Source organism: Balaenoptera borealis, assembly GCF_965194805.1.
Source record: "Balaenoptera borealis genome assembly, chromosome: 9".
Taxonomy (NCBI): Eukaryota; Metazoa; Chordata; class Mammalia; order Artiodactyla; family Balaenopteridae; genus Balaenoptera; species Balaenoptera borealis.
In genome coordinates this window covers 72,065,350-72,089,053 of record NC_138873.1, presented here as the reverse complement: position 1 = coordinate 72,089,053, position 23,704 = coordinate 72,065,350, and the positions used below count along the sequence as shown (strand labels likewise).

The following is a 23,704-nucleotide window of genomic DNA, read 5'->3' as shown; positions in this document are numbered from 1 at the left end:
ATTCAAGTTCAGCTTTGAGGGATGTGTGTACATTTGGGGATAAGTGGAAGCAGGGGTATTTTGGAAGTAGGAAGAGCACATGCGAAGGCAACTGAAATGCTTGGTGTGCACTGGGAATCAGAAATGAAAGGAGGAAGTGGCTGGAAGTGAGCAGGGGCAGGAGAGGGGGGTGGGATAGGGACTGGAAAAAGGAAAAAGTTAGGTACATTTAGAGAGATTAAAAGGGGTGGGGGGGTTGGAATTCATTCCTCTATTTGGTCTCTGCCCTCCAAAGACATACTCTTCGGTCTCATTCTAAGAAGCCCCCAGCCCCCCCCCCCCATGGTACACCTCTGAGCCCCATCTCCATGGTTACCCGGCACTTACCTTCATTTTCTGAAACTGCTGTTCCATGGTCCGAAGGCTTTTCTTTGCTTCTTCATCTTTGCCCTCCAGATCAGCTTCTAGTTTTTTTATCCTTTTTTCCATAAACTCCACTGTATTTCTATCCACTGTATCACCAGCTGCTGAGGCAGCCAATATTAAAGCAGGCAAAGAATTGGGATATCGTCTCTTTAGAATTCCTTCCATTTCCTTAACCTATTAAAATATTTTTGTATGCATGTTAAGGTCACAAATATATTAAAATTAAAGAGCTTAATGTAAAAATTTAGATTATGCTCTATCAGTCTAGATTTCAAAGAGATGTTCATATCACATCTCAAGACTGAATCAAATGCACAGCGACCTAGACTATAGTTATTTCAGAATATTTCTCGCTCTTCAAACCAATTCAGTCCTGTTCCTTTCCTGGCCACTAAACCAAACTACCAAGTCATACCTTTTAATATAACAGGTCCTGTAAAGTAACAATGTTAATTTTTTGCTTAGTTTTCCTTCTTCTCATAAAACTGGGATAATATTCAGCCCAGTGATGACCTCACAGTTTCAGGTTTGTGATGGAATAACAGCTGTAGTCTAAGGGTCATGACTTGACTACAGAATCATGTTCTCTATGAACAGGACTGGAAATTCTAATTTTGTTTTAATATTTAGTTATGAATACAAATACTACATTATAGAAGACTTTAAAAACATAAGGTACAATTAATATTCCAGCCTACAAACTAACTATTTCAATGAAAAAAAAATCTTTATCCTAGTAAGTGTTACTATATGGGTTTTGAAAAAATCTTCCAGCCACAATGACCATGAAATGAGTATTTCTAAGCCTAAACAGTGAGCCAGAGCTCAAAATTATGGCCAGCTCTCTGGGAGGGGATGTTCAGTTTCCAGGGTGTTCTGCAGGACTTCCCTAGCGCTACTAACATGTTCCCAGCTGGAGGGTCTCCTTCCCTGCCCTCCTCTCTCACCTATCCTTCCTCAGGAGAAGGGATCCTAGCTCTACACCCCGAGTGGCAAAGTTCTGTTTCCTTCTTCCTGGATGTCAAATAGAGCTGGGATGCAAATAACCTTTCATCAATAGGTCTACCACCTAATGAGACACATTACTCTTAAAAATTCTTTATGCAGAAAGCCACAGAGTACATAAAATGATGTTGTTTACTGTGTTTTTATTGTTACTTTAAATACTGTATTCAAAGTTTAAAGTAGAGGTAGTTCTATATTAAAATGAATGAATAAAACCCAAAATTTCCAGGTTGACTACATCTTGTAGGAACTCCTGAAACAAAAGAGAAAACAAAAATGCTCTGTATATAAAATATCTTAATTAAAATTTACCCTGAACACGTACTTGTCGCTCTAGATCCTGAATTTTTTTGGCATCAGTTGCTTTTTCTTTTAAACGTATCTTCTGCTGGATGGATGGATTTCCAGATTCAGCTTTCAGTTTCTCAACCTATCAATAAGGAAAGACCATGTTAAGAAGCATATTTAAAACACAGCAGAGAAACACCAAGAGGGAAGCATAACAGCAGTTCATTAATTCACTTATTAGATCCCAGATGGGGCACTGTGCTGGAGATACAGAGAGCAATCAAGACAAGCCAGGTCCTTGCTTTCATGGTGCTTATGTCCTAATGGAAGGAGACAGTTGAAAAGCTAATAAACAAAATCATTAAGTAAATTAAATAACTTCAGAGAGTGACAAGTACTATGAAGAAAATAAAGTCAAGGAATGAGAAGAAAGAGTCAGAGGAAGCGAGACTGGTAGCTACATTAGATTAAGAGGTCAGGAAGATCTTTCTGGGGAGTAGAAATCAGAGCTGAGACTTGAACAAGGAGTGAGACCCAGGAAGAAGCTAGGTCAGAGCACACTCTAGGCCAAAGCAACAAGTGGAACGAGCTTGGCATGTTCAAGAACCAGAGGGAGGCCCGTGTGGTTGGGAGGAGAGTGACTGGGGAGCGTAGTACGGATGGGGCTGGAGAGACAGGCAGGGTTCAGACCACATGGGGACCTCACAGGCTGTGCTAAGGAGCTTGGATTTACAGTTGCCCCTTGGTAGCCGTGGGGCACCGGTTCCCAGACCCCTGCAGATACTAAGATCCGGGCATGCCGAAGCCCCAGGGATGCTCAAGTCCCTTGTATAAAATGGTGTAGTATTTGCCTGTAACTCCCATATACTTTAAATCATCTCTAGATTACTTATAATACCTAAAACAATGTAAATGCTATGAAAATAGCTGCCAGTGAACAGCAAATTCAAGTTCTGCTTTTTGAAACTTTTTCTTCCAAATATTTTCAATCCACAGTTGGTTGAATCTGCTGGATAGGGAACTTGTGGATACAGACGGCTGACTGTATTCTCAGGCTAATCTAAAATAGACTACACAAATAAACACAAACCAAAGTCAAACAGGCCATTTTAATGAACAGACTTTCGAGTATACTGATTTGATGACACAAAGCTATGAAGGAGTGTTGAAGATAATAGGGTTAATCTATAGAAATACATTCTGAAATGATCATTACCTCAAGTTTCAGCTTCTCAATTTCTTCATTTGCTTCTTTAAGTCGAACTGCATCTTTATCCAGAAGTTCCTGATTTTCGGCGTACCACTGTAATCTTTTTTGCAGGCGACTTATTTCTTGTTTATGTGTTTCTTCTAAAATTTTTATTTCATATAATTTTTCACCTATAAGATAAAGTAATACAATAACTCCATTGTAACTTTTCAAAATATGGAAATAAACTACATTGAAAGATTTTAAATGAAAACCAATGTCTCCCTAATGAAAGCATTAAGAAAAAAATAAGAGGCCAAAAACAACTGATGTATGCAAGCCTGTGTCTAGTTTAGTGTATTAGTAAAGGAGGATGAAGACTGTTCAGAGTCCAAATCCTCAAACTTGTAGCAAAGTTGGCATATAGAAATTTTTGATAAATCACTTGTTTTCCCACTGACTTTCATTATAGAAGTAAAGTCTTTTCTATGAAAATAAATGTTGGATTCAGGAGATAATAAAAATGAAGAATTCCTATAATTATATTATTATTATATTAAAAAGTAACAATGACAAACATTAGAGAGTGCTTCCCATGTAAGATTTTATTTAATACAACAAACATATGATGGGAACTATTGTTGTTATTCTATTTTACAGATGAGGAAAGTAAATTTCTTACAAACAGTAAGTGGATTTTACTATACACATCTTACACTGAAGATTATAATATCACAGAGGAAAGATCCTTACTTTGGCAAACAAGGGGTTCTCTGACCAACCTTTCTAGCCCTGTGTTCTGCCATCCTAAGCCGCAATCCACAGGTGTATCCAAAAACACGCTCAGGAAACATTCTTGAGCGGCCCCCTCCATTCGTTTACTCCTGAATCTCTCCATCTGTCAGGACCCTCAAATGCCATTCCTCTCTGAAACCCTTATTAGCACCCTCATGTTTATTTCTAATTTTTTTAATATTAAACTTTATCTTACTCTCCTTCTGCATTCCCGGGTGGGGTATACCATATCCATCCTTGTGTTTCTACAAACATAGTTTCTACAAACATTTGTTCACTTGGTAAATACTTGAGAGCTTATGTTTCAGACCCAGGGATAAAAAGGGAGCCCGTGCCCTGTAAAGTCACAGTTTAGCTGGGATGACTGTAAACAACTAAGCTTACAATGCCATGAATTCAAAACAATCTGTGACTTTCTTTGGTCTCGCAATTATTGCTGCTAAAACCAATCAAATGCACATACCTATTCACTAATTTTTTAAAGTTTCTAAAATTACAATACACTTCAAGGAATAGCATTTTAATTATACTATCCAATTGCTATTACTTAACTCAAGATTAGAACAGTTAGGAGTATAAAGGTAAACCGTTTCAGCTCAGACTTTTACCTGTGGCATAAGCAATCTGGTCTTTGGCTTGGTCTCTCTCTTTCTTCACTTTTTCCAAGTCTACTTCAAGAGCCTGTTTGTCCTGCTTCAGTCTTTTGATGTCTTCCAATAAACTGTTTTTTTCTTTCTTGATATTCATAAAAATACAAAAGCAAATTACTTCCAACCACAATAAATTGTGGTATAGAGTCTCTTTCACCCACGTCATCATAAACACTGCTAATTATTTTTCTAAATTTTAGCTTGATCTTATCACCATTCCCCTCCAAACGATCACGAGCTCCCCAGAGCCTACTAGAATCAGTTCTAATCACCTAACTCAGCACAGCTTCCAAGCCCTTCCACTCTGCTGTTCTCACTTCTCCTGGCTTACTGCAATACCCTCCTAACCAGTCTGCCTCTTCCACTCTCAGCACCTACAGTCTTTTCTCCTCACAGTAGCCAGAGGAACTGTCTTCAAGAGTCAGTTAATGTCAGTCTTCTGTCTGAAGCTCTCTGGTGGCTCCCACCCTTCTTGGGGGAAGCCCAGAGTCCTTACCATGACCTTCAGTGTCACAGAACCCAGTCGTGCCCGCTCCTCTGACGTATCGCCTGCAAATTTCCCCCTCGTGCTCCACGCCAGCTGCAGAGCCCTCGTGGCTGTTCTTTGAACCTGCCCAGCACGTTCCAACCCCACAGTGTTTTTGCACTTACTGTCTCCTCTGCCCTCACATAGCCAAGTGGTTTATTCCTTCACTTTATCAGGATTTCTGTTCAAACGAGGCCCCAGGAAGGCCTTCCCTGATCACTCTAAAACGGCAACCCTCATCCTGGCCCCCAGGTGTGCTGCTTTTTCTTCTTCTCACACACTCATCACCGCCTGACATAGACATTTACTTGAAAGCAGAACTTTACTTTGCTCATCCCTATATCACAAATGCAAAAAACTGCTTGGCACATTTTAAAAAAGTTAAATTCTCAATGTGCTCACAGGCCGCACTCTCTCAACTGCCCTCATTCCTCGCCTTGCCAAAGTCATGCTTATCCTTCATAGTTCAAATGAGGCTATTCCTGATAATCCCTGCCCCAGCATTACCACAAACTTGCAGTGTACCTCTAGCATAGCATTTACTACTTTGTTTCATACGACACTTATTTGCGTACAAGCCTTTTCTCTTTATTAGGCTGAAAGCTCTTTGGGGACCAAGACTGATTTTACTACTTGTTTACTTTATGGCACCAAGCACATGGCAGGTACTCAATAACTGTATACTGAACTGAACTCATAACTGCTGAATAAACTCCTGGGGCACAGTTGGTATATTTTATTTTCAAAATAAAAATTCTTAGAAACTTTCTATCACACTACCTTAGAATCTAAAATCCAGTCTTATGAAGAAAATAAATCCATTCATAAGGGCTTGAATAATCGTGGTTCTAGCTGTATCATTTCATTGTTTCATCTTCTGTGTGATCTTCTGCGGATGTCTTTTCAGGAGAGCATTGAGTGTCTACAAGAACCTACTGTGTGGACACTCAGAGGCCTCTGCCTGTCTCTCCGACCTTTTCTTCCATCACTCTTGTCCTTACCCACTTCCGCCTCAGGTGCCTCTGCTTCTGGAAGGTACCAAGCCCAATCCTGACTCAGGGCCTGTGCTTCCCCTTGGCTGGAAGGCTCGGTCTTTGCACGGTGAGCTGCTGCTTCTCCTCCACTCTTGATGCAGACACCACTTTCTCAGAGGGCACCTCCTTGCCCACACGGCTGACGGCTGCCTTACCCCTGCCCTGCCTACCGTTAGTCTCTATTCTTATTTTCCTCAAAGAACTTACCTCTATTTGTAACTATTTCTTGTTTACTTATTATCTGTCTTCCCTGGTAGAATATAGGTTCCTAGTGAGCAAGGCCCATGTCTGTCTTGTTTACCTACTGTTTTTCCAACTCCAGGATGTCTGCCTGACTGACTGGCCGAACTGCAGTCAGCCTCAACCTCCTCTCCACCCTGGGAATCTAGAAGGACAGGGCTCAGGACCTTCGCTTTTAGTATGTGTCCATCCATAGTTTACAAAAAAACAATTCACATTTTAAGACTACACTAATTGGTATTAATTTTTAAGGTACAAATTAGACTATACATAAGTAGGTTTGATATGAGTATTATATTACAGATTTATCTCAGTATGAATTTTTTGATCTAAAACTATTTAAACTCAGAAAACCAAAGTGAATGAAAATTAACGCATGACATTCCATCTTTCAATATTTGCACAAATAAATACAACTCTAAATAATTTTTAACACTTTTTTTGATTTTTTTTTTTGATTTTTTTTTTTGGCTGCATTGGGTCTTCGTTGCTGCACGCAGGCTTTCTCTAGTTGCGGTGAGAAGAAGCTCCTCTTCGTTGTGGTGCGCGGGCTTCTCACTGTGGTGGCTTCTCTTGTTGCGGAGCATGGGCTCTAGGTGCGCGGGCTTCAGTAGTTTTGGTGCACAGGCTTAGTTGCTCTGCGGCATGTGGGATTTTCCCGGACCAGGGATCAAACCTGTGTCCCCTGCAGTGGCAGGTGAATTTTTAACTGCTGAGCCACCAGGGAAGTACCTTTCTGATTTCTTTTAAGGTGTTCCCTGCCTTTGGTACATTCACCATGATGGGTTTAGATGCAGATTTTAAATTATGTATCCTGAGCAAGACTCACTGTATTTCCTGAATTTGAGAATTCATCTCTTTTATAATTTCTAGACATTTCTTAGCCATTACTTTAAAAAAAAATTTAATTACATACTAGAGTATCTCACATTTCTGATATTTTTCATTTCTCTATTTTTTTGTGTTTCACTCTAAGCTCCTTAGATCTATCTTCCAGTTTACCAATTTCTTCTTAGTTATGTATGATCTATTTAATTTTTCTACTTATTCTGTTTATTTTTCTCTGAATTTGCCTAGTCTGTTTTGTTCTTTCCTCACACTGAATTTCTCACTTATTTTGTATATTAAATCATTTAAAGTCTATTTATTTCATAGTCTACTCAGTAATTTGATTGGAGTTCTAATCCTGCTGTTTATTAAATCATCCCATGCCTGCTCACGGGGGGTTGTTTCCCTGGGTTTTGTAATTCTGCATTCTGAGCATAACATCAGCATGCTTCATTTTATCTGAAGGAATACCATGTGAGCTGGGTTAAGGATGGATACCCCTAAGAGTGTTTTGCATGTGTTTATAAGAAACACACTAAAGATGATCACTGACTCAGGACCCCCTTTTATGCTATTTTTTTTTCCAGTTTGATTATGACCAACCCTTGAAAGTAGTGTCAATTCAAATGCTAAAACACAAATGACGGCAGTAGGGATGACATTTATACTGAACAACTAGTAAGACACTGAGCAGAGATTTTTTTTCCCCCTGTCTATATAGAAATCAAGTTAAGACAGATAAGCTTTCTTGATATTTCAGCCCCTTCTGAAGGTGGGTGGGTTTTTTCATAGACCACTGTTTTACTGAAGGATGTGGCCCTTTGAAGTCCTGGGGTCCTATCTCTACTTTGTTGTTAAAGCTCAAGGCTCGTGGTTACTGAACTGGCAGCCTAGGAGAAATGCTTACTGCTAGGTTTGTATCCCTGTTCATTTCTGACCCCTAGAGATTCCCCTTACTTTCTTGAGAGCTGGGTTATGCATTTACAAGATGTTTCTTACATTTTAGCCAGCATTTTCCAGTGATTTCAGTGGCAGTTTTAGCTTCCCGTTTGTCAGAAAAAAATGTGTTCAAAGTAGCACTTTTAAAAGGTCACTAATAACAGCCTTCAAATGAAGCTAATGCCGTGCTTGAAACCTTACCATGTTTTCCCAAGCCTTCATAAACTTCAGCAATGTTAATTGCTCTCCTAACTTGCTAGTTTTTGAGGCCCACTGATAAGTGCGGGTGTCCAATCACTTATTCCTTCTTTCTACTTATCTGTCTACCTATCTAATCATTCTATACATACATGCATCTTAAGAAAGTTCTCTAATGGATTCATATTTGAAGCTGTATTTTATATACAAGTCTGTTAAGCATCAATTATTGAACTAAGGCATGTTTAAAGTGCTATATAACCTAACTTTATATAATAAATTTCTAATTAAAAAGTGATATGTAATTGGAATTTTTCTAATTTATGTAATCATTCAAATAGATTGGAAGGACTTTATAGTTTAGTGCTATGGTTCTTAATGGGAGGGAGTAGGGAGAGTTGACTGCCCTCCCACAGGAGATGTCTGGAAACGTGGCAGTGGTTCTGAGTGTTGCAGCGACTGGTGGGTGCTATGAGCATAGTTCCTGGTGACAGGAGTGATAAAAATCATGCAATGAATAGAACTGTTCTGCTTAAGACAGAATTAATCTGCCCTAAATCCCCAAACTTCTCCTATTGATAAATACTCCTTTAGAAAATTCTAGGCCATATTCTTTATAACAATTCAATACAAATAAAGAAAAAAGTTATACAGTAGCTATTGCATTTCACCTCTGTGTTAGGCACATCAGACACACATATTTGCAGATATAGTCTCCGCCCCCTAGAAGTGCACAGTCCGCTTGGGTAGACAGAGGAAAAGCCAACTAACTTTTTAAGGTGAATGATTATCTTCAAATTATTTTCCTATTTTAGCCGTACATTTCCAATGAGGAATTTGAAGTTAGGTATACATGACCTAAATAAGGTTATGCCTCCAACATGGCTCCACGTGATAAATGCCTGATGAGAGGTTGGATTATAAAGAGGATGCCATCTAAAACCAGCATCACATTGTCTCCTCTATAGTAAGGTCACACGTGTCCCAGTGCTAACCTTAGATATTTCCTAACTTTTAACTGGTATGAAATTTATAAGCAGATTTTATTTATTCATAAATTACAAAAGCAGATTTTTTTTTTTTTACACATGTAGAGATTTTTATAACAATCTTTCCTATCGCTAATGGTTAAAATCCTTATGCAACTTACCTGTGCCACCCTTAGTTCTGCTAACAGATCTGTAAAATTCTGGTTTCTGGTGGGCTCTGAATCTTCAACTACTTGAGACAGGAAACGACTTTTATGCACCTGTTCTCTGATTTATTTTGAAAATAAAAAATACATATATTTTTAAAAGGTACTCCTTTCAATACAAAATATTCAATTCTTAAAAATTAAAAACACTTTGCACGTTGAAACTATGTGAGGCATTGAAGAGAAAGTTTATTTAAACTAAAGATTACAATACTAAAATACTAAAAGAGAAGTATACTTCATGTGAAATTTTTATGTATAATCTAAAAGAACCGAAACCCTAAGAGTACTGGTTTGTTTGTAATATAAAAATATTTCCTGCCAATTCTCAGGAAAAAAAAATCAATCTCCCGGAAAGACTTGCTGCATTTCCCCTGTGGTGTTCTGTACTCCTTGTCACATCATTCTAGACTCCTTTCTGAGAAACACAAATTGCCAATCATACCCATGGAAACTAACAAACAAAAGCAAACACAGTCTACTACTGGTACCTTAGAATCAATTTTTCTGTTTTTTTCCAGAGATATTATACAAGTTTAGGAGTACACATATGATCATCTAACCCTACTTTCTAAAGAAACCATTTATTCCATTGTGAAAATTCATTTAGAGCTTCAGGTTTGGATCCTGGAATAGATATTCTCTTTTAAAAGCCAAGCAACATTATCAGAAATGAAATTTTAAAATACTTTATTGAAGCATCTGGGAAGAAAGCAGATGTAAATGCCTTCATGCCTCAGAACTGTGCAGATTATCAGCCTTGGCTTGGGGTCACACTTACCAGGAGAAAGGGGCATTTTTCCCCTCCTAATTTACACAAAAGTGCCCTCACTTGCCAACCTGTGTACTTTCCAGCTTTGTCTGCTACAAGATATGCTTTTTTCTATTTTGCACGAAAGATGAGTGTGAGCTAACAGCAGCCCTGCCTCATATGCCCTAAGTTACCTTACAAAAAAAATGGAAGAAGTATGTAAATAAACAAAACATACATGACATTCATAGCCAAAGAAATTTCTTCTGATAGCGGTCCTATTTGAGGTTTTAGGTGTTTAGGTGAAATGATGCATAGCTGGCAGTCATTTCCCAAAAGAAGACAGTACCCTAGCCTGCCCACATTTGTTGGTTCAGCTCTTTCACTTAGTGTGTTAAAGACAGATGTATTAACAATCCCAAAGACCTTACAGTCTGAAGTATGACTGATTCTTAAGTGGGTGCTGGTGCTCCGTCAGCCTGCCACGGTGAGCGCTGGTTGTAATAACTCGCAGGTTCTCCTTCTCTGGAGAAATGCCCTTGCCAAATAGCAACCCCTGCCCCCCTGGCCCAGAGAATACCCCCACTCGCTTCCTGGGGCCCACCTCAGCTAGTGACTGGCTGCCTTCGGGGGTACAAAAGGCTGCCCCCCACTTGCCTCAAGTAGGGGCCAACTCTGCAATGCAATCTGTTCTCCTGAGCCTCCTGGCGAGAGCAGAATGAAGCCAGCCTCCAGTTGAGACCACATTCTTACTTACCTTCCCCCCTGCTACCCGCCCCCATCTCGCTTCTCTTGCTCCCCTTCTCCTGGGAGTTATCCTCCGGGAAATCACCTCCACGAGGATCCCCATCTCAGGCTCTACTTGTATGGAACCTGACCTAAGATAGTAAATAATACTGTATTTTCCTTTTACTATTATTACTAACAGCATTATTACTAAGATGTATTACCCAAGTATCTCAGGCTTAAAAGGAATATTCAATTTCCTGAAATTGATGTCAAACTCAAATACGAATATACTGAAAATACTGAAGTATGTACTAGTCATCTAACACCAAGAGAAATTCCACTGAATATTAAATATGCAAAAGTTACAAAACTGTAAATCAGTGTACAATTTTTAAAAATTTCTAAGTATACTAAATGTTTTATTAATATAACAATAAAATCCTTAGAAATAGGCCATGTATATTTGATTTTAAGAATTTTAAAAGGACTTACTTTAAGGCAGCTAACTCGCTGAATAAACTCTGGTTTTCCTTGAACATTCGCTCCTCATTTTTCTTGTTTTGTTCTTGGAGATCTTTCACTTGATTATACAATTTTTCGTTTTCCTTTTTATAAACGGAAAATTATGTTTTAGTTAAAAATCAGTAGTACTTACATAAGTATATCTGCTTCTAAAAGATACATCCTTTAAACATTTTTAAAAGCTTTTAAATTTCTTCAGTTTTTGAGTAAGTAAAATCTTTTTCAAACTCTTTGATTTGTCTAAGAAAATCTGTTATTTGAAAACAATTCTTTCTAAAATGCTCAAAATGCTTACTTGAAAAAAAAGTTGCAAAAAAATTCCCAAAACCAAAGAGCCTGTCGGTATAATGTACTGCATTTCACAGGAGTAAATGGGGGAGAGACTGCAGGAATAACCACATCCTGACTTCATGTACCAGGGATGGAAAGGCCAGTGGGACTGTTTGCACCTTCTTTTTTTCTGTTTTTGCCCCATCTTTCTGCCGTGAGGTAATTGGATGTACCCACGGTGGGTATCCATGTTTGTTTCTGGAACTTTCTGTGAGCAGGGAGTTAGAGACTGGGTGTTTGTGGAAGATCAGGACGGAGCAGAGCAGAGACTAGACCCAGTACAGCACCTGACTTGAGGTGAAGGGGGACTCAAACAGTGAGATCAGGGGGAGAAAGTACCCATCTGTGCTTAGATGCTCTGGCTTATTAACCTCTTTAAAATCAAGAATCTGATGAAAACCACTGACCTTTGAGGATCTAATGAAAACTATGAACTGTCTCACCATGTCTGGCCTAGTGCCTGGCACACAGTCTGTGCTTGATTATCTGCAGAATTAATGAAACTCAGAAAAATACATATACACAGACACATAAATTTTGTATTATCTTTGTGAGAGTGGGTGGTTGGCATACTCATAGGTCTGTGAAATCCCCCTTAAAACCCATGTTCTATACAGCAAGCTCAGAATGACAGGAAAGGGTTTTGGACAGTTCTCACTAACTGTATGGTGGGGTGTCCTGCAAAATTAGTACAACTTCATTTACAGCAAAAGCTGTAATCTCTGATGTGGTGATGCTTTCTCTGGATGTCCCTGGAATGAAAATGCTTGTTATCGGTAAGCTGGATGCTTAGGCTATTGTTGTCATAAAAGAAAAAGGTAATGAGACAGAAGAAGGGGAGGGAAGTTAAGAAAAAGGAGTGATGGGAAAGAAACTAAGTCAAGTCTCATTCTGGGGATCACCAAACCTGCCCTGGCTGACTGTCAGGTCAACACCACCAACACTCCATCATCCCAGAGAACAAATGTATGGCTTCTATAGGACACACTCATTTTCTCCCATTTAATTCAATTGTTTTTCACTCTCAGGGCATTGGCAATTGATTTCAAATTTATATTTCTCATATATTTATATATATTTATATTTATATAAATTTATATATATAAATATATTTATATATTTTGATATAATATCAAAACTAGCCAATATTATCTACTGAAAAAATTATAGAAAATTAAAGAAAAAGAGGACAGTTTCTAAGGAAATACGGCTATTACAATTAGTAAAAGGCAACATGCAGTAACTGGTTACTGTGTGGAAGGCACAAATTGGTTGATCTGCACTGTCTTATTTTAATTTCACAACCACCTTATGAGACAGGTACTATTATCCTCATTCCCACTTCACAGATGAGAAAACTGGCTGAGAGGTGAAATGATCTGCCTAAGGCTGCACAGCAGGTAGTGAAGCAAAGTCTAAAACCAGATTTTTTTGAATCCAGCACCCATGCCCTTAACCACTTTAATTCTGCCTATGAGAAGTGTACAGACTAGTCAAATTATTACTTCCTCGCATTGCCAGAATTCCCATTACCTGTTAAATGGACACAGAAATATTTTTAAATGCCTTATTTTTATTTTTATTTATTTATTTATTTATTTATGGCTGTGTTGGGTCTTCGTTTCTGTGCGAGGGCTTTCTCTAGCTGCGGCAAGCAGGCGCCACTCTTCATCACGGTGCGCGGGCCTCTCATTATCGCGGCCTCTCTTGTCACGGAGCAAAGGCTCCAGAGGCGCAGGCTCAGTAGTTGTGGCTCACGGGCCTAGTTGCTCCGCGGCATGTGGGATCTTCCCAGACCAGGGCTCGAACCCGTGTCCCCTGCATTGGCAGGCAGATTCTCAACCACTGCGCCACCAGGGAAGCCCCAAAATGCCTTATTTTTATAATCAAAGAATCTCAAGACAAACTCACTATGTGCTGAAGAGCCATACCTGTTGATATCCTTGAAGAAGCGTCTCTTGTTCTTCTATTTCTTTTTGGATTTGCTTCAATTTTTCTTCAGTGACAGGATCAGCTGTTTCTCCAAAATGCAACCACCTTTGTTTTTTGTTTGATTCTTCAAAGCCACTTAACTTTGAGAACATGCAGGTATTGTTTTATTTGGAGAAGGAAATGATACAGTGGGAAGTGAGGAAGAATAACAGAAAATTCGAGGTACATAAACCTAAGACTGCCTTATAACCACAGTGGAATTATCGTAACACCAACTACAGTTAAACCACTTCAGTGTGCTTTGTGCTGATAGTTCTGATGATGGAAGTAACTCAGAAATGCTATACAGTGTCGCTTTCTGAATCTAGACCTTCCATAGCTTTCTTTCTGAAACTCTGTCTTCCATGAAGGTCACTGTGAACCAAGGGATTTGTTTTCAAAAAGGACTGCTAACAAGAAAACAATCAAAATGAGCCAATTTCAATTTCAATTCCCCCCCCTGGGGGGTTCCATGTAGGCTCTTCTGTAAGGAGGCACTCTAAGGAACCATGCTCATGTTTTATACAGCAAATATATCAAGTGAAGCAGCCCCAGGGACAAGCAAATGACAATGCATTTAGCGGGGAGGACCAGTTCTTTTTTAATTAAATAAAAGGAGAAAAAGGACAATGTGTCTAGTACCTTGGCTTGTAGAATATAATTGTCTTGATTCAGTCTGAAGATTTCCTTTTCCTGTTGTCTCTTTAGTTCCTCCATCTTATTTTCCAGCTCTCTCTCCTTTTCTGAGAATGTGACTTTAATTTGCTCAATTAGGGCTTGGGCACCCCTCCATTTTTCCTCTGCTTCCTGAACTCTTTTAAGCATAATCAATTCTGTCTCCTTGTTCCCACCATGGTATCCTGAAGAATCCTTTAAAGGAAAAGCATTACTTCACTATGTAGAGTTATAATATTAGATTTGAACACAGGTGGTTAGGGGAAAAAAAACCCACAAAAAATAAAAATGACACGGTTAACAACGTTCTACTGTATAAGAAGATCAATAAATTCTTGTGTGACAAGAATATCAGTCAACATAAAAGAAATTACATATATTTCATTATTTATAATTTAGTTTCAATATATAATTATAGAACATAAAAACATTATGAATATTATTTTGAAATTCAGTACCTACATTCTGAACCTGAGCACAGGAATCAGCTTCTGTGGTACCTTCAGACTTCTTAGGAGTCGCCAGGCAACTTTCAGTTTGGGGTGCCGGTTTACCCAAAGCTGCAGGCCTGATGAGTCTTGTTCCAGAGAAGATTTCTAAAGATTGTAAACAATGGATAAAAGCACCACAAATACAAACTAAGTTGAGTGTGTATTCAGCAATTATGTAACAGTAAGTACTAATACAATGAGAACACGAAGACAAACGAGGATCACAAAGCAGGCTGATGCCTGCCACGCAGCTGTTTCACTGCACTCCCAACTCCTGCCCACAATCAACAATCTGCTCAGTTTGACACAGAAGGCTAAGGACACAAGATTCACGTCAAATGGCAACTGGAGCTAAATAAACGTGAGGAGAATGTAGACTGGGATAATTTCAGGTTTTATTATTTTTCAATAATTATTCTGTCAAATGTTCACAGCAGTAACAAAAATATCTAAACCATGAATCAAAGAGCAGCTGATAACTTTATGAAGCATTTTACTTCAGATTAAGTGTGCTTTCAGAGCACATTTTTTATAAGTAATGTATATCAAGATATAGTATCACTGGAATAATATAGATTACATGGAAACTTTATAACAAGTAGTTTAAATAGAATTAAAAAATGAAATGATAATACTGCTATAATACCCTGTTTATTAAATTAGAAAAAATGTGATTAATGTATATATATTCTGGTCAGATTTTCAGCTTTTAAAAGGTACCTCATAAATCCTCAAACAGTGGAAACAATTCTAAGGCCAGTAAGTTATTCAGTTAATAATAAAAATAAACATTTAAGGGAAATACCTAGAAGAGATCTTGAGGCCCATATTCAATTATTACAGATTCTGAACTTCACACTGAGTAAATATTTATTTGATTGCCTTAGATGTAAATGAAGCATTCGAAATCTGTCTTTTTAATATAATTTCTTCAAGATGCTAACTTTTCAAATGCAGAGTTTACTTTTTCATTAAAGTGAAATACATGGTCATTAAAAGATTTGGAAAATACAGCAAAGTCAAAAGAAGAAACACGTCCCCAGTAGTACCTCGGGCCGAGATTTCCTTCTAATCTCTTCCGGGCACGCAGGATTTTCCTTATAGAGTAGTAATCATATTTAATTGGATTGTTTGATGTGGAAGGTTTTTCTAGAGAAGTTTCTTAATGGATTGTTTGATGTGGAAGGTTTTTCTAGAGGAATTTCTTAAAGTGTTCATAAAGGAACTGTCTGAATCACTGTGAAAGCAGGCATTAATCCTTCCAAGTCACTGGAGGTGCATCAACATGGCCAACGAATGGCGTGTGATTCTGCTAGCAGTGTGATTCTCCCTAGGACGTGGTGGCCAAGAGTGGCAGGTGCTTCTTGCTCAAGCTGCAGTCAGCCAGTGCTTTTATACCACAATTCTCCCTTCCTAGGTTCTTAATTTTGGTTTCTCTAAGTAATTATTTTCAATAATAGTACATGGACAGTATCTTTTCCCTTTATACCTGAAAGAAAATTTGCTTGGATATAAAATTCAAACGTGAAAAAACACTGCAGAATTTGGAACCCATGAACCCTTCTTGAAAAAACAATGGATTAAGAAAATTCAGTCAAATAAGAAACCAATCAAAATAATTCCAGAATGGAGTAGCGATGGATAAGGGACTGGTGAAAAGCGTTCTGGCCCTTTCATAGCCAGAACCAAGACCCTCATTCAAAAGTTGAGGAGAATTACAGTCGCTGGAGAGAATAAAATAAATATATCCTGAACAAGTAAAAATAAATCCAACAAAAATGGGTAGCAGGGGCTTCCCTGGTGGCGCAGTGGTTGAGAATCCGCCTGCCAATGCAGGGGACATGGGTTCGAGCCCTGGTCTGGGAAGATCCCACATGCCGCGGAGCAACTAGGCCTGTGAGCCACAACTACTGAGCCTGCGCGTCTGGAGCCTGTGCTCCGCAACAAGAGAGGCCGCGATAGTGAGAGGCCCGCACACCACGATGAAGAGTGGCCCCCGCTTGCCGCAACTGGAGAAAGCCCTCGCACAGAAACGAAGACCCAACACAGCCAAAAATAAATAAATAAATAAATAAATAAATAAATTTATAAAAAAAAAAAAATGGGTAGCAGGCATGTGACTGGGGGTTTTACTACCTCATATTTCATAGAAGGGAAAACCGATAATGTATAAAATGTAGGTAAAAACAACAACATGGTTTTGGCAACCTTTCAGAGGTTTTCACAGTCTATTTTCTTAAAGGGATCTTTTGAGATGTAATATTTCTTAGGATGAAGTTTCTTTCTCGTCTTACAGATTTAAGTAAAACTAAATCTAATACTTTATTTAAAAAGAACTTATGAAGTGTGATCTGTTCTTATAAAATGCTTTGTCTGTTTGTCCTGCCTGTCTCCTTCCTTCCAGCTCCCATCCCCGCTTCCTTCGATCTGGACAAGGACATACATACAAGCATGGAAAGAGGCTCACCCAGTGTGACCTCAGTTGTTTCTGGCTAATTATTGCTTTCTTTTTACTTCTCTGTGTTTTTTTAATTTAAATAATGAGCAACTATTCCTTTTGTGACAGTAAACGTATTAGTCTAAAGATAAAAATATAAGAGGCAATAGCCCAAGAAAATTAATTTAGAATAAAAAGGAAAACCACCACATGCAGACACCACTAGCTGCCAATCTCCTTTTCCTCCCTATTAACAGAAACCTAATTTTGCCCTGGGCAGCAGTGTGCCAGTTAAAAACACCCATCCCCCTGGACTCCATGCAACTGGGGAGAGGGGTGGGAAGGAAACAAAGGATCAAAGTTCTGGCCAATAAGATGAAAGCAAAAGTTTCCTACATGGCACTTCCAAGAAAGTGACCGCTTTTCTGATTAAGAAGCTGCTGAGTTAACAGGCAGGGACCTTTTACCTTTCACCTCTCCTCCTGACAGGCCTGGAGGTTGTGTAGCCATCTTGTGACAAGGAAGACAAAAGTCACTGACTAAGGATTTTGCAGCAGGAAAGAAGGGTCCTTGCACAGTTGCACCAGCTATGAACTGACGAGCCCTGGTTTCTCGGTTACGTGAAAAAAAGAAGCCTTCTAACTGCATAAGCCCCAGTCATTGGGCTTCTTCTTCATCATACCCAATGTGGATCCCAAGCACAGTCTCTAGACTTTCTGGACACTCAACTCTGCCTCAGGGTCTGCTTCTTGGAGACCCAGCCTGTGACAAGTAACCACCACCCCAAAGGAATTCCAGTTCTTTGGAAATGAAACTAAAGTCACTCTGGGCAATTTTCCAATAAAAAGACAGAGATTAAAAAATCATACTTAATGGATAGTCTAATGAGAAAAAGTAGCTCAGTATAAAAATAGACAGTCATAGTTTACCATTGTACTTTAATATGAATTTTACTGATGTGTTTTTTTTATTTTGGTAGTCATAAGCACTATGAAATTGTGAAATAGGGAAAAATATCCATAAAAATATTACTTTCATCTATCAACCTCTATACCAACCCCCTCGTTTCCTTCCCACCCCATGACATTACTTGTCTTCACTCTCAGTTATTTCCATACACGCACAGGAGATCCTTTCAACCCCTGTATATACGTGCCTCTCCGCCCCAGCTGCTCTCTCCCACTGGCGCTCTAGATCTTTTTCTATCACCAGTAACTCATTTACTCTCCATCAATCCTTCCTCCCACCTGGATTCCCACAATCCTTGGGACCCCCTGGGACTCACTTTGTGGTCCTGCCTGTGTCATGCTGTATCACCCCCCCGATGTCTTTTCTTCTTTCATGAATCAACTAACATTCCACATACGTTGGTCTCTCCCTTCTTGCTCCTCTCTCAGTTCACTGTACTCATTTGGCAAAAGCCACGCCTCTTGATAAACCCAACTATACAACTACCCAACACCTGCAATCATGCAGTAGAATGTGGCTGTGCACACACATATACAAATACACACGCACACACACACACACTCTGTCTGGTTTCAACTTACACTCATGGTCACTAACTGCACGCCGACGCTTCCTGCTGCAGTCTAACCCTCCAGGATTGCCTTTTCACATCTTCCCTCCTCCAACACCCCTGCCCCAACTTCACTGCCACCTGATCACATTGTACTTTACTTCTCAGAGAAAATGGAAGCAACCTCTCACCACTTCTACCCACCCACCAGTCTGTACCCACATCTTCCCCCTTCCTATCTGCTTGCCCACAGGCAAACTGTCCATGGTCCTCTCTGAAGCCAACCCTTCCCATGTGCACTGGATCCCAAGCCAGCTCCTCTACTCAAGGACACTGCTCTAGCAATTCTCCCCTCCATCATGCATTTCTTCCTGTCCACTGCATCTTTCCAAAATGCATAAACAAACTATTATTCATTCATAACTATTATTTCTCCCATTAAAACAAAACAAAGCAAAATAAAAGGCTTCTCCTAACTCCACTTCCATGCCAGCTACTGCCCCATTTTTTTCTTCCTACCTTTTACACCCTTTCCTCCAGGGTGGTCTAGAACTCAAAGTATCCAACTGCACTCCTCCTAATCCCACTCAATTTGCCTTTCACAGCCACATATCCACGGAAACTGCTTGTCCAATACTGATGGCTTCCTTTTTGCTAAACCCAAAGGCCAGCTGTCAGTCCCCATCTTTCTTTAGCCCTCAGCAGCAACTGATAGAGCAGATCAATTCTCCTTTATACACTGTCTTCACTTGGCTTTCAGGATCCCACATAGTCAGGTTTCCTCCAGCCTTACTCTGTCTTCTTTGCAGGTTACTCCTTTTCCTCCTGACCTCTTAAGGTTAGCATGCCCAGGGTTCAGGCCCTGGTTCTTTCTTCTCTAGATATGCTCTCTTGATAATCTTCATCAGTTTCAGAGAACATTATGCTTAGTGAAGTTAAGTCAGACAGAGAAAGACAAATACTATATATAACCTCTATGTGGAACCTAGAAAATAATACAAATGAATGTATATACAAAACAGAAAGACTCATAGACATAGAAAACAAACTTGTGGTTACCAAGGGGAGAGAGGGGTGGGAGGGACAAACTAGGAGTGTGGGATTAACAGATACAAACTACTACACATAAAATTAATAAGCAACAAGAATTATACCCAATATCCTGTAACCACCTATAATGGAATATAATCTGCAAAAAAAAAATTTCACTATGCTGTACACCTGAAACTAACACAATATTGTAAATCAACTATACTTCAATTAAAAAAACCCAAACAAACATGGCTTCAAAAATATTCATCTTTAACGTCTGAAACCTACAGTCCACACCACCCTCTTAACTCTAGACTTTTCTACCTAACTGCCTCCTTGTTTTCTCTACTTGTGTGTGGAACAGGCATCTCAAAACTATCACCTCGATAACTGAACTCCTGGTCTTCTCTCCACCCCCAGATCTACTCCCCCTCAGCCTTCCCCATCCCAGCGAGAGAGTAACTTCATTCTCCCAGTTGCCATCATTCTTGACTCCTCTCTCACAACCCCAAACCGATCTTTTAGACTTTTGGTTCTGTCTTCTAAATATACCCTTACCCAACCGCTTCTCATCACCACCACTGCTGCCACACTGGTTCCAGCCCCATCACTTCTAGCCTGCATTCCTAACATCACCTTCTAACTGGGCTCTGAGCTTCTTCCTGTGTCCCCTACAGTGTGTGCATATGTTTGTACATATATGGTCTATTAGGTATCAGCCAAAGAAATCTGTCTAAAGGATAATTAGATGAATCACTCCCATGCTCAAAATTTTTCAGTGGCTCATGTTTTCACACTAAGAGTGAAAGCCTAAGTCTTTAAAATGCCCTAGAAAAGCCTACCTGTGCCTCTCCCGTGACTCTCCGATCTCACCTCCTCCTACCCTCTCTGCCCACGCTGCCCATGCCGTATGGGCTTCCATGCTGCTTCCTGAACATGCCAGGCATCCCTCCCTACTTCAGGACTTTGGCACTATTTAGTCATTTCATTTTTCTGGAATATGCTTCCCCCAGCTATCCACATGGCCAATTCCTTTACCTCCTCCAAGTCTTTGTTCAAATGGCTCTCTCTCAATGAGGCCTACTCTATCTTATTGAAAACTGTGACCTCCCCCACTGACGTTCTTGCTCTACCTTTAGTTTTCCTTAGCATATAACATCATTTACTGATTTATTATGCATATTGCTAAAAGTCTATCTCTTCTCATCAGATGAAAGTTCCACAAGATGAGGGAGGGGAGATATCTTTGCCTACTTTGTTTACCAATGTATCTCAAGGGCCTCTAATATTGCCTGGACCAAGGTCGGTGCTCAAAAAATATTTGTTATATGAATGGATCTGGATAAAGTAAACTTCAAAAATGTTGGTGGTTAGTTTATCTAAAATACATATAATAGAGTAGATAATATTAAAAACAAAATTTCATTTTTCTTGATCCCGAAATTACAGAATGAATACTCCTAAAACATTAATGAAAAATTTTCACACTCCTTTTGATGATTCTAAAATTTGGGAAATGTTCCAAGTGTTTTTCCTTAACATTAAGCACTAGATCCAATGGGCAGTTAATTATTAATAACAATGAGTAGATGACAACATCACAAGCAGATGTCCCACAGAAACGAGAAAATAAGAGAACACAAGAAACTTCTTAGGAAAAGGGGTCAGAGGTCCGTAGGTTAAGAACAGGAGGAAAGGAAGCTTGCATTAAGCCAACAATCATATTCCTGTCTCTCCAGAATAGCCATCCCCCACTGCTGTTCTCCTGCACTCTCATACAGATCAGCCCTAGCCTTTCCATCTTACACACACAGATCGCTGCAGTGAATACACACCAATACAGACAGAAGAAGAGAGTCTTTAATGCTGAAAGAATTTTAAATATAGTCAAAGTGGTCCTGGAATTGACAGTAGTAGGGAAAGGCACTTCCCTACTTTAAGCTAGAAGTGAATTTTCCAGTGAGGTTAGTTCTCCTCTGACAACTATCACCATATAACAATGATGGAATTGGTAACCTATTCGATTTAATCACAAAGAAAAGGACAAAATGCTTCTGGCTCTACTGCTCTCCCTTCCCCACTGGAGTCTTAAGGCAACAGAAATGTTGGTTTGACTTGAGCATTTCTATTTCTTTTACTAGCTGCATGGGCTTCTAAGAGGAAAATTACCCTTTCCTTCTGCCAATATAGCGATAAGCGACTACATTAGGAAATAACTAACAGAGACACTGTGATGTATAAAAGTATGCATTCTTTGATCTATAAAACATCATCCTTACTCTCCAAGTCTATACTGAACTAATACCCAGATGGTTGACCCTCATTTGTACATTGCCATTTGCATTCTGAATTCATAGCTCTTCTCTGGCAAACATTTTGGATATTACAAAGCCAACCAGATGAGGAGGGGTTTGACTCTCCTATTTTATATTCACTTCCCATACTTTCTGGGTCGCGTTCAGGAAAACCTAGAACTTATGACGAAAAACCTCCTGAACTCAACTGAATTGAATCTTTCAAAGATGGAATGCGGTACCTTATGAATAATTTTTTTCTATGAATAAGGAAAGTTCATGGAAGGAGGAAGGAAACAGGGAAAGTAGAGAACAAAGAAAATAAAATAATACACTATGTGTACAGAATTCTATCATGAAAAGAGTATATGATTACCTTTTTTCCTAGCCTGATTTGAGGTAGGAATGGATCTCAAGCTTTTGCTCTTCATTATGTCCTTTGAAGTTTTCTTTTCAAGATTAGAAAATGTCTTGAATGGTGAACTGGGTTTGCCATACCCTGAGCTCCTAACTGATGCATATAATCCACTCTGGGGTTTTCTTTTAAATAAAGGAGGTGCACTTTTGGCCTTCTTGTATGGTAGCTGTTTACCAATTCCAGCCCCTTCTTCTCCAGAACTGAGTTGAGATCTAAAAGTCTGCATACAAGTACAAGCTCTTTAGTACTTAAACTTCGACTACAGTTGCAAATAAGATTTAACAGATAGCAAAACCATACTGATTACTAAAGAACATAGTTCATAGAAGGCAAATCATTATATTAAAGTTCTCTAATTCATCAGAATTTTAGTATTTGGAAGCACATCTTCAAAGTCAGGAGTAAGACAAAGCAAAATAATAAAACAAAATAAGCTTGCCAATCTCACTACTGGGCATATACCCAGAGAAAACCGTAATGCAAAAAGACACATGCACCCCAATGTTCATTGCAGCACTATTTACAATAGCCAGGTCATGGAAGCAACCTAAATGCCCATCGACAGATGAATGGATAAAGAAGATGTGGTACATATATACAATGGAATATTACTCAGCCATAAAAAGGAACGAAATTGAGTCATTTGTTGAGACGTGGATGGATCTAGAGACTGTTATACAGAGTGAAGTAAGTCAGAAAGAGAAAAACAAATATCGTATATTAACGCATGTATGTGGAACCTAGAAAAATGGTACAGATGAACCGGTTTGCAGGGCAGAAGTTGAGACACAGATGTAGAGAACAAACGTATGGACACCAAGGGGGGAAAACCGCGGTGGGGTGGGGATGGTGGTGTGCTGAATTGGGCGATTGGGATTGACATGTCTACACTGATGTGTATAAAATTGATGACTGATTAAAAACAAAAACAAAAACAAAAAAAAATAAGCTTGCCAGAAAGCAAGACATGTAATTACTAGAATCAACAAGGAGGAGAGCAGGGAAGAACATGTTTTGAAATGACAAAAGTCTTAGCTTCTTTTTTCTCCAGATTTCTCAAGGTAAAAATTTATTAGTACCCTGCCTTATTCTACTGATACAAGGAGATAGTTTATGGTAAACACATAACTCAGAACTGTAAAATAAAAATGGAATACTGTGGTCATGGAGCCTATATAATCAGAATAAATCAAGAACAGAGAAAAAAGGAACAATGAAATATAAGTTTCTTAAGAGCTGCTAA

General features: G+C 39.1%; 1 protein-coding gene across 3 annotated transcripts in view; it reads right to left on the bottom strand.

Moving 5' to 3' along the window:
• Positions 1-23,704, bottom strand: part of CEP162 (centrosomal protein 162) — a 92,729-nt gene that overhangs the window by 28,685 nt on the left and 40,340 nt on the right. For all 3 annotated transcript variants that reach the window (XM_082405919.1, XM_082405920.1, XM_082405921.1), the window contains 10 exons: positions 22,420-22,681; positions 14,733-14,866; positions 14,238-14,465; positions 13,556-13,696; positions 11,265-11,377; positions 9,248-9,353; positions 4,291-4,417; positions 2,915-3,078; positions 1,736-1,840; positions 367-579 (listed from right to left, as the gene is read on the bottom strand). In XM_082405919.1, coding sequence (XP_082262045.1) covers positions 367-579; positions 1,736-1,840; positions 2,915-3,078; positions 4,291-4,417; positions 9,248-9,353; positions 11,265-11,377; positions 13,556-13,696; positions 14,238-14,465; positions 14,733-14,866; positions 22,420-22,681 — 1,593 coding nt within the window. The remainder of the gene's footprint in view (positions 1-366; positions 580-1,735; positions 1,841-2,914; positions 3,079-4,290; positions 4,418-9,247; positions 9,354-11,264; positions 11,378-13,555; positions 13,697-14,237; positions 14,466-14,732; positions 14,867-22,419; positions 22,682-23,704) is intronic.